This window comes from Humulus lupulus, chromosome 1 (assembly GCF_963169125.1).
Source record: "Humulus lupulus chromosome 1, drHumLupu1.1, whole genome shotgun sequence".
In the NCBI taxonomy this organism is placed as follows: domain Eukaryota; kingdom Viridiplantae; phylum Streptophyta; class Magnoliopsida; order Rosales; family Cannabaceae; genus Humulus; species Humulus lupulus.
Window position 1 is genome coordinate 28776154 of NC_084793.1, and position 12163 is coordinate 28788316.

The following is a 12163-nucleotide window of genomic DNA, read 5'->3' on the forward strand; positions in this document are numbered from 1 at the left end:
TGATTATGAGATATGGCAAATGGACGTCAAGACAACCTTTCTGAATGGCCACCTTGATGAAACCATTTATATGGAACAACTAGAAGGGTTTATAAAGAAGGATCAAGATCAAAAGGTATGCAAGTTGTTGAAATCCATATATGGATTGAAACAAGCATCAAGATCTTGGAACTTAACATTTGATGAAGCTATTAAAACATATGGTTTCGAACAAAATGTTGACGAAGCATGTGTTTATAAATACATCAAAGGAAAAATTGTGGTTTTCTTAGTTCTTTATGTTGATGATATCCTACTAATTGGGAATGATGTAGAGACATTATCAAATGTAAAGAAATGGTTGGCTGACAAATTCCAAATGAAAGATTTGGGAGAAGCAAGCTATGTTCTAGGCATTAAAATTCTAAGAGATAGAAAGAACAAGCTCCTAGCACTTTCACAAGCAAATTATATTGATAAAGTACTTGAAAGATTCTCTATGGAGAATTCCAAAAAGGGTCAATTGCCGACCAGACATGGAATTACTCTTTGCAAAGATCAGTGTCCAAAGACACCACAAGAGCAAGAGGATATGAGAAAGTATCCCTATGCATCAGCTGTAGGGAGCCTAATGTATGCAATGTTATGTACTAGACCTGACATATGTTATGCAGTAGGGATTGTCAGTCGCTATCAATCAAATCCAGGTTTGGAACACTGGATTGCGGTGAAACATATTCTCAAGTATCTCAGGAGAACGAGAGACTATATGCTAGTATATTCAGGTAATGGCCTCGAACCTACTGGATACACTGACTCAGATTTTCAATCTGACAAGGATAGTAGAAAGTCTACTTCTGGGTCAGTATTCACTCTTGGTGGTGGAGGCATTAAGCAATCCAGTATAGTTGATTCAACCATGGAAGGTGAATACATAGCAGCTTGTGAAGCAGCTAAGGAAGCAGTTTGACTGAAAAAGTTCTACACAGATTTGGAAGTAGTTCCAGAAGTGGAGAAACCACTTGTTCTTTACTGTGACAACATTGGAGTAGTGGCCAATTCTAAAGAACCAAGAAGCCACAAGAGGGGAAAGTATATAGAGCGTAAATACCACTTAGTCAGAGAAATCGTACATAGAGGAGATGTGACCATTCTGAAAATCGCATTAGAACACAACCTGGCTGACCCGTTCACGAAGATGGTTCCAGCAAAGCAATTCGAGGGTCATGTACGTAATATGGGATTGAGAGAAATGCCTCACTTGCTTTAAGTACAAGTGGGAGATTGTTAGGAGTGTGTCCTAACGAATCGTATATTAGTTCCCTTAAGGGTTAATTCTGGAACTGAATGATTTTGAGCTCAAGTCTATAATTAGATTATAGATTAATTATTCACTAGTGAATTAATGGTACTTAAGGAATAAGAAGTAAATTAGAATGGTAAGATGGTAATTCTTCCATTCTAATTTATGAACTAACTAATTAGAGGGTTGAACTATTGTAAGATGGTTATATCAATGGACGACTTAAGAAAAGATTTCTGTAAAAGTATATATATAACATAAAGAGTGCAATTTTGAATTTATAGTGGAGTAATATCAGAATTAATAAATTAACTATTATAATTAAAGAGTTTAATTATTTAGTTTATTTATTGGAGCTTAATGTTATAGGTTCATGGTTCCCGGAATGGCTCAAACAATCACTGACAAAGGTAAATACAAAAATGGGCAAAAATGACTTATGTGATAAGTAAAATATTTTTCTATGTATCAAACATAATTATTGTTTAATTATGTGTAATTAATTAATTATTTGATTTAACAAAAATATAATTAATTTTGAATTAATTTATTTTTGGGATATTTGGTATTTAAATAATAATAAAATTGGGAAAAATCACATGCCATCATTGGCATGTGGTACACGTGTAGCACAGTGCACAGTCACTGTGCTACACACATAAGAGATTGTAATTAGCTTCTAGGTTCCACAATTTTAGTTATTTAAATATTAAATAAATAATGAGATATTGTAATTTGATTAAAATATTATTATTTAAACAAAAATCTGATAACTGATTTGTTATTTTCAAATTGTTTAAAATAACTAAGATTTTATTTTAATATATTGGATATATTAAATATAGGATATCAGTTTTTTCAGAACGTAACTTTTCAAGGATAGAAAAATATCTAGAAATCTCTCTCAGAGAAAGAGAACAGTGATACAAACAAAAGTCACTGTTCTTCACAAAACCTAGGTCCAAACTTTATCAGATCTCATGTGTTGAGAACATCTGATAAATAATTTTTTGCCTATTATTTGTATAGCGAGCCCACACTCGTTCTTTGTGTGCTGAGAACATTTTGGAAGATCTTGGTGTGAGATCTCAAGGATTTAGCCATACAAAAAGATAGCAGCAAGGATGGACCTGAGGTAATTTTTCTATTCATGTCTTTGATTCAATATGTATATGCATGTGAAGAAGTAGATCTAGAAATCTTATGGGATTAAATTAACAATTTGATTGTTGTTCCACTGCGTATAATCTCTGATATGATCAATAAAAACCAACAATATTTCGATGCCACATCGATGTTTATGGATAAATGATTAAAGAAGAATTAATTTAGACATATCGATGCCACAATGATGGTATTTCGATGCCACATCGATGCTTATGGCTAGATGATTAAAGAACAATGAATTTAGACATGTCGATGCCACATCGATGCTGTTTTGATGACAAACCTCCTTTAAAAATTGGATACTGCCATATCGATGGTATTTCGATGCCACATCAATGCTTATGGCTAGAAGATTAAAGAACAATGAATTTAGACATGTCGATGCCACATCGATGTCGTTTCGATGACAGACCTCCTTCAAATACTAGATACTTCTATTTCGATGGTATTTCGATGCCACATCGATGCTTATGGCCATATGATTAAAGAACAATGAACAAAGTCCATTAGTACACAAATAAAAAGATTAACAAAGTCCATTAGTACCTAAATAAAAAGTTTAACATTGATACCATAAATTTCAAACTTGAACTTTACAAGTTGCCCTATTATGGCCTAGACCTCCACATGCGCTTCACTTGCGTTCTACAACCACTTTCTCTCCATTGGAATGGTGGCGTTTCTCCTTAGGCCTACCTTGTTTCTTCTTTGGATGACCAACTAGATTTTTTTGCACAGGTGTTCTCACTTTTATTGTCATAATGTCATGTGGAACAATCCACTCTTCCTAATTACCAGTAGCATATATAGATTCCATGTAAGAGGACCTCCATGTCTTAATTTTATAGTTTTCTGAACACAACGGATAAAAGGTCATCCCTCTCTTAAGGGATCCAAATAGTGCATGAACACATGGGATGCCAATAAGCTGAAACATGCCACATGTGCATGTCTTATTTAGGAGGTCGACTTCACCATTCAGCTCACCATCGAACACATGGAACTCATGCCTCCCTATTGAATAAGGGATCAAGAATCGAGCTTTCTCAGCCATATCCACCAAATCTTTCTCGTAGGTCGGTGCAAGAGTTGTAGTTTTCTTCTCGTTGGTTTCTCTCCTATCACAGAACAAGGACTACAGTGTGAAGATAATAAATTTGATGAATTTTGTTATCGGAAAGCTCCTAGCATCCCGAGTTTTATTGTTGAAACTTTCAGCGTAATTGCTTGTCATTATATTATACCTAGTATCCAGGAAAACTAACATTTAATAGTAATGTACATTTACAAGATTTCATAAATTAAAATACAATTCACAATGACGTATTTCCAGGAAAGTAAGCACGGGACCACTTATCAATACCCATGCCTTCTAGATATTGAGCAATAGCTGGGTCTTTTGATTTGATTTTTTCGAAGTGAGCGTGGAACTCGGATTTTCTAAAAGCATATGTCACATTATACATCAACACATGACAATGAAGAGTCTTGAATTTAGCAACCACATTCAAACTAATGTGATGGTAGCAAGCACCATGATAGACATCGAGGAAAATAGTTTCCAAGGCATGTGTAATACTTGCATGCCTGTCAGATACAAACACCAGGTCCTCAACTTCTCCAATCGCTTCCTTTAGCTTTGACATGAAATACTTCCAAGAATCATGATTCTCATTATCCACCATACCAAAAGCAACTGGATATAGATGGTTATTTGCATCGAGCGCGACTGTACATAACATATGCCCACCGTATTTTATACTTAAAAAAGTGTCGTCCACACATAACATTGGACGACATGTATGAAATCCTTTTCTACTAACTCTGAGTAAGAAAAAGCAATATTTGATCCGATCCTCCTCAGTGACAAAATCTGTCAACGTCCCAGAATTTTTTTGTTGAAGAATGAACAGGTACGATGGTAACTTCTGGTAGGATGCTTCTAGTGTCCCTCTGACATAAGAAAGAGCATTCTCTCATCATCTCCAAGCTTTTCCATATGACAACTCAATGTCATAATCATTCTTAATGTCTTCTCTTATGTTGTTTGCCATGTACGCATTCGATCTAGTCTGATATTTTTTCTTTATGAAATGACTAATAACCCAAGGTGCAGCTTGGCGATGACCTTTATGTTGGAGGTCAAGTGAGCAAGTGTGTTTATTGGTGAAATGAGTTATCTCAAACATATCAGATTTAGGCATTCTCTTCCCCCTCAATCTCCACCCACAATCAGGATCCTCACTAGTGATATATCAAACATCAGTACCTGACTTCTTTACCACAAACTCGAAGTTCTGTTTCATTGCATACAAGTGTGCCTTCGTCTTCAACTACTTGTTCTCGAAAACCTTCCAAAATTCTTGTTACACCCAGATTTCGAGATAAGAAGTTAGGACCCCGAAAAGTGGGCTCGTCAGGTGTGAGCTCAAAACATATGCGGTCATCATATGATCTAATTGTCGCGACCTTGAGGATGTGTAGCCTTGAATATTCTCTAAGCTCGCAATGGCATGGTACTACACTTGAATATATTTTTCACTGATTGCCTTCAAGCGAGATGGTTCGAGCTCGGGAAGTGCAAGCTCGAATGTGACAACATCGTTTGCATCTACTTGTTCTGAGCATAAGCGAAGTTGGGCGGTAAGTTCGTGAGTGACTCATGGTCTCGACAAAATCAATGCCAATGACTGATCTCAAAGATTTGATGAAACATCTGGGATAATCAATTACGTGTGAACATGGTTATTGTTGTACAATCCCAATATTTAAGGGATATCATTTAATATGTTATTCGTTCCCGGTCTTCATGGGACATTTCTGTGTATGTAGGGAATAATGCATTAAATAGCATTATATAAATTTATTTATAGAATATCCTCCCAAAATATGTGGGAATGAATTCATTCAAGTCATTTTCATGATTAATATTTACTATTGCTTGATCACCTTTAGTAAATGATTGAAACAATTAAGATTGCTGAAAAGGATTTTAATTATTGGACAAAATACTTGAATGGTGAAAGATTAATTTCTTTGATTTTAATTTTGTGAGGGTATAGACATATATCTTTGCCTTGCATAATCTAATAGAATTGGTGCTTGATATGAAATTCTTGAAATTAAATTAACTTAGACATAAGTAATTTAATTAGAGAGTTAAACCTATTTGATTTCGACAGAAACTTATGGACTTGATTAGAATTCTTGATTAGTAAACTGTCAGTGTGCCACAACATTTTCATAGCATTGCTTCCAGTAATTGCAAAATAGGGGGAATTAATTATCCTAGCTTACCATTTCATTATCAACTGATTTTCATATTGCATCCCATTAATTTAGATTTTAAATTCAACTGTTAGTTATTTTTACTTGCATATACAAAAAATCAACTTCCAATTTAATTTGAGTTTGGTTCTTTTATTTTTAATCATTTTGCTAAACTTTAATTTCACAATTTTAAGCTTAAAAACAATCATTGTGGATACGATATTGGGTTCTTATCACCTTATTACTTGTTGACAGTGTACACTTGCACTCACATTAAATTTTGGACAACAAGTTTTTGGCGCCGTTGTCGGGGATTGTTTAGTCATTTATTGTGAAATTAAGTATATCGCAATTTTGTTTCAATTGTTTTTGTACTAACTTGGGTGATTCTCGTGCAATTTCAGGTTTATACAATGTATGAACGATAATCAAGACCCTGAACTACTTCCCATTGATCTAGAAATCGAGCGTACCTTTAGAAGAAGGAGAAGAATACAAAAGTCAAAAAGGGAAGTAGTAGTGATGGATGCCGAGCAAGGGGTTCAACAGGGAGCTGCCCAGAGGGTAGCAAATCTAGCAGGAGTCGCTCATGATCCACCAGTAAATATAGCAGGAGTTGCTCAAGATCAAGTATCTCAAGGGGGAGTGGCTACCAACAATGGGCAAAATGCAGTTATTGTGGCTAATGACAGAGATCGTGCTATCAGGAAATATGCTCTCCCCCTCTTCAATGAGCTCAATCCAGGCATCGTCAGACTAGAAATTCAGGCAGCCCAGTTTGAATTGAAGCCAGTCATGTTCCAGATGCTTCAAATTGTGGGTCAGTTTAGTGGGATGCCAACAGAGGATCCTCACCTTCACCTTCGCTTGTTCATTGAAGTAAGTGACTCTTTCAAGCTGCCTGGAGTGACAGAGGATGCATTGAGACTAAAGTTGTTCCCATACTCCTTGAGAGACAGAGCCACAGCTTGGTTGAACTCTTTGCCTTATGATTCTGTGAGTACTTGGCAAGAGTTGGCTGAGCGGTTTTTGATGAAGTATTTTCCTCCCACTAAGAATGCCAAGCTCCGCAACGAGATTACTTCATTTCAGCAACTTGATGAAGAATCTTTATATGAGGCATGAGAGCGGTTTAAGGAGTTGTTGCGCAAATGCCCTCATCATGGCATTCCTCATTGCATCCAGATGGAGACATTTTATAATGGTCTAAATGCCCACACTAGAATGGTGGTTGATGCTTCAGCAAACGGGGCTCTTCTTGCTAAGTCCTATAATGAGGCATATGAAATACTTGAGAGGATATCCAACAACAACTATTAGTGGCCCACTTCTAGATTGTCTACAGGAAGAAAGGTGGCTGGTATTCATGATGTAGATGCCATCATTTCTTTGGCAGCCCAAGTCTCCTCTATTTCTAATATGCTCAAGACAATGAATATGAGAATGAATCAGTCAATGGGGCAGCCCATGGGGACACAAATGGGGCCTATGGAGAACATTTCTTGTGTGTATTGTGGTGAGGGGCATACTTTTGACAACTGTCCTTCCAATCCAGCAGCTGTGTGTTACATGGGGAACCAAAATAGGAATAGCCCTTATTCTAATTCCTACAACCCATCATGGAGGCAACATCCCAACTTCTTGTGGAGTAATCAAGGGGCTGGCCCTAGAAATTCTTCTATGCCTCCAAGACCAAATTTCCCACCGGGTTATCCCCCACAAGCACCACAACAACAAGCAATGCAATCTATCTCTCTTGAGAACATGTTGAAGGAGTATATAGTGAAGAACGAAGCCATGATCCAAAGCCAAGCTGCATCATTGAGAAACTTAGAAAACCAAGTTGGGCAGCTAGCTAATGAGCTTAGAAATAGACCCCATGGTACATTACCAAGTGACACCGAGAATCCAAGAAATGGGAGCAAAGAACATTGTAAAGCCATCACTTTGAGAAATGGGAAGGAGTTGGAGAATTCCAAGGCCAACTCTGGGCATTAGGGTGAGCCCTCTTCAATCCAAATAAATGAGGAAATTCAAAAAGACGCTGAAATTCCTCGTGTAGAAAAATCTGCCTCTGCCTAGAATGCTGCAGGAATGCCACAGCATCAGCTCCCAGATAGCTTGAGTACAAGGCAGCCACCTCCATTTCCCCAACGTTTTCAGAAGCAAAAGTTGGACTCTCAATTAAAAAAGTTCCTAGACATCTTGAGGCAGCTACATATTAACATTCCCCTTGTCGAAGCCCTAGAGCAAATGCCCAACTATGTGAAGTTCATGAAAGACATCCTTACAAAGAAGAGAAGATTGGGGGAATTTGAGACAGTGACTCTTACCAAAGAGTGTAGCTCATTCTTGAAAAACAAGCTGCCACCGAAGATGAAAGATCTTGAGAGTTTCACCATTCCATGCACCATTGGTAATTCTTATTGTGGCATGGCTTTATGCGATTTGGGTGCAAGCATTAACTTGATGCCAATGTCTATTTTCAAGCAATTGGGGATTGGAGAAGTTAGGTCTACTACAGTTACTCTTCAGTTAGCAGATAGATCTCTTGCTCATCCGGATGGGAAGATTGAAGATGTATTGGTAAGGGTAGACAAATTCATATTCCATGCTGATTTTATTGTGTTAGACTATGAGGCAGACAGAGAGGTGCCCATTATCTTGGGGAGGTCGTTTCTTGCAACAGGAAGAACTTTAATAGATGCACAGAAGGGGGAGCTGACTTTGAGGGTCCAAGATGAAAGGTGACTTTTAATGTTTATTAAAGCTATGAGATTTCCTGATGAGGTTGAGGAATGCTCAGTGGTTTCAGTGGAAGATTCTTTGGCATCAAGGGAGTTTAAGACAAGTAATGTTGGTGATCCATTAAAGAGGTTATTGTTGTTTGATTCACACAATGAGGAAGACGAGGAGGAGTACTTAGCTTGGTCGGAGGCTAATTCTCAAGGGTTAAGAACAAGAAACCGATTTGATTCATTGGAGTTGTCTTCTAGGGAGTTCAAAGCTCCTAAACCATCCATTGAAGAGCCACCTGAGTTGGAGCTGAAAGTTTTGCCATCGCATTTGCGATATGCCTACTTGGGTCCATCATCCACTTTACCTGTTATTATTTCAACAGAGTTGAACCATGATCAAGAAGAAAAGTTGCTCGAAGTATTGAGAAAGTTCAAAAAGGCCATTGGGTGGACTATTGTAGATATTCGAGGTATTAGTCCTTCTTTATGTATGCATAAGATCTTGCTTAAAGATAGTGAAAAAAATTTCTGTTGAGGGGCAAAGAAGGCTAAATCCTGTCATGAAGGAAGTAGTGAAGAAAGAAATCATCAAGTGGCTGGATGCTGGAATTATATTATCCTATCTCTGACAGTTCATGGGTGAGTCCTGTACAATGTGTACCTAAGAAGGGTGGGATCACAGTGGTGAAGAATGAAGGCACTGAGTTGATTCCGACTAGAACAATGACTGGATGGAGAATTTTCATGGACTACAAGAAGTTAAACAAGGCCACTAGGAAGGATCATTTCCCTCTTCCTTTCATTGATCAGATGCTAGATAGACTTGCTGGGAGAGAGTACTATTGCTTCCTTGATGGGTACTCTGGTTACAATCAGATAGCAGTGGCCCCAGAAGATTAGCACAAGACTACATTCACTTGCCCCTATGGTACCTTTGCATTTAGAAGAATGCCCTTCGGTTTATGCAATGCTCCTGTGACATTTCAGCGATGTATGATGGCGATCTTTACTGATATGGTTGAGCAGTTTCCAGAGGTGTTCATGGATGATTTTTCAGTCTTCGGTGATTCTTATGATGATTGTTTGAGTAACTTGTCTAAGGTGTTGAAGAGATGTGAAGAGACAAACCTAGTCCTTAACTAGGAAAAGTGTCACTTTATGGTTAAGGAAGGTATTGTATTGGGGCATAAGGTATCTAAGCAAGGGATTGAAGTTGATAAGGCAAAAATTGAAGTTATTGAGAAGCTACCACCTCCTAATTTAGTGAAGAACATTAGGAGTTTCCTTGGGCATGTCTGTTTCTACAGAAGGTTCATCAAAAACTTCTCTGAGATCTCCAAAACACTTTGCAATCTTTTAGAGAAGGATACACCTTTCCACTTCGATGGAGCATGTTTGAAGGCTTTTCAAGAGTTAAAAGAGAGATTAATTTTAGCCCCTATCATTATTGCACCAGATTGGAGTTTGCCCTTTGAATTGATGTGTGACGCTAGCGATTATGCCGTTGGGGCTGTGATGGGGCAGCGAAGGAACAAGGTGTTTCACTCTATTTATTATGCCAGCCGCACCTTGACAGGAGCTCAATTGAATTACCCTATAACAGAGAAGGAGCTACTAGCCATTGTCTTTGCTTTCGACAAGTTTCGCTCCTATCTTGTGGGAACTAAAGTGATTGTCTACACCGATCACTATGCCATCAAGTATTTGATTTCTAAGAAGGATGCAAAGCCAAGATTAATTCGGTGGGTGCTTTTGCTTCAAGAGTTTGATGTTGAGATTCAAGATAAAAAAGGGGTAGAAAACCAAGTGGCTGACCATTTATCAAGAATGGAGCGTGAAGAAGATTCTAACTCTCTTGTCCCCATCAAAGAAACATTCCCCGATGAACAAGTGTTTGGGGTTAACCATTCTCATGAGCTCCCTTGGTTTGCGGATTTTGCTAACTATTTGGCTAGTGGGTTGATGCCACCAGAGATGACTAACCAACAAAGGAAGAAATTCCTGCATGATGTGAAGTCTTATTTTTGGGAGGAGCCCTTTCTATATAAGCAATGTGCGGATCAGATGATTAGAAGATGTGTAGTAGAACATGAATTTGAGGGTATTATGTTCCATTGTCATGCATCTCCATGTGGTGGTCATTTTGGGGGAGCGCGCACTGCTGCCAAGGTTCTCCAATCAGGTTTCTTTTGGCCTTCTTTGTTTAAAGACTCTTATGCTTATGTGGTAAGATGCGATCATTGTCAAAGGGCAGGAAACATCTTAAGGAGAAACGAGATGCCTCTTACTAGTATCTTTGAGGTTGAGTTGTTTGACGTGTGGGGCATTGATTTCATGGGCCCCTTCCCACCTTCATATGGAAACTTGTACATCTTGGTGGCTGTTGATTATGTTTCTAAGTGGGTTGAAGCCGCTGCCTATCCGACTAATGATTCCAAGGTGGTCATGAGGTTTTTACACAAGCATACTTTCACTAGATTTGGCACCCCGAGGGCTATCATAAGTGATGAGGGAACCCATTTGTGAACAAGGTGTTGGCTAGTTTATTGGCTAAGTATAGTGTGAAGCATAAGGTGGCTACATCATACCATCCTCAAACCAATGGCCAAGCAGAATTGTCTAATAGAGAAATAAAGGGTGTGCTTGAGAAGGTGGTAAATCCGAATCGCAAGGATTGGTCTAAGAGATTGGATGATGCTTTGTGGGCCTATCGAACGAAATTTAAAACTCAATTGGGGATGTCTCCTTATCGCCTAGTGTTTGGAAAAGCATGTCACTTGCCAGTAGAACTTGAACATAGAGCTTATTGGGCACTCCAATAACTCAATCTAGATTTGCAACTTGCGGGAGAGAAAAGAATGTTACAACTTGATGAGTTGGAAGAAATGTGGCTGTTTTCATATGAGAATGCAAAGCTTTATAAGGAAAAGACCAAGAGGTGGCATGACAAGCATATCCAACCCCGTTCATTTGAGGAAAGGCAGCAGGTTTTATTGTTCAATTCTAGACTGAAGTTGTTTCCTGGGAAGCTCAAATCTAGGTGGTCGGGGCCGTTCACTATTACTAAGGTGTACCCTCATGGGGCTGTGGAGTTGAGAGGAAATGAAGGAGGTGAATTCAAGGTCAATGGGAAGAGGCTGAAACACTATTGGGGTGGTGAGGTTGATCGCAACAAGACCTCACTCACCTTAGTTGATCCTTGAAAAATCATGTTCTTGAGCTGCTGTGCTCAAAGCTATATTTGGAGAGCAGCAAACAAATTATATATATATAGTATTATGTTTTTGTACTTGCTTTTCACCTTTTCCCTTCATGGAAAATGTTGTGGATTTGAATAAATTCATGTTCTGGGGTGGCTATGATGATTCAGGTAGTTTTAATGGTCAATTGCAGCATATTTGGACATGTTTCAGGTCAGGACTTGGTGATGTTTATGGCTGGTTTGCAAATCAGTTGATTTTGGAAGGTTTGGAAGTAATGCTGTAGAAATGTTGTAGCATTGGAGATAGGTGAAATTCTGGGAAATTTTAAGCTCTGAGGCTTTTTAAGAAAATCTGGGAAACTTTAGAAATTACCCCCATAATAAAAAAATTAATTCTTTTACACATCCCTAATTTCACCATCACTTCCAGCCACAACTCGAAACCCTCCTCAATCGCACCTCACAGCCGTACCCATCACCCAAGCCGTGACCCAGCCATTTTCT

At 38.3% G+C, this 12163-nt stretch overlaps 2 protein-coding genes and 1 non-coding gene across 3 annotated transcripts; 2 read left to right on the forward strand and 1 right to left on the reverse strand.

Moving 5' to 3' along the window:
• Window positions 1–6781: 6781 nt before the first annotated feature.
• LOC133813400 (small nucleolar RNA R71) lies at window positions 6782–6888 on the reverse strand. Its single transcript, XR_009884413.1, has one exon. It is a non-coding gene; the product is annotated as a small nucleolar RNA R71 (small nucleolar RNA).
• Window positions 6889–7813: 925 nt separating this feature from the next.
• Window positions 7814–8470, forward strand: LOC133806007 (uncharacterized). Its single transcript, XM_062244165.1, has one exon. The coding sequence runs from the start codon at window positions 7814–7816 to the stop codon at window positions 8468–8470; it is 657 nt and encodes a 218-aa protein (XP_062100149.1).
• Window positions 8471–11315: 2845 nt separating this feature from the next.
• On the forward strand, window positions 11316–11660 carry LOC133806139 (uncharacterized). Its single transcript, XM_062244289.1, has one exon. The coding sequence runs from the start codon at window positions 11316–11318 to the stop codon at window positions 11658–11660; it is 345 nt and encodes a 114-aa protein (XP_062100273.1).
• Window positions 11661–12163: the final 503 nt, after the last annotated feature.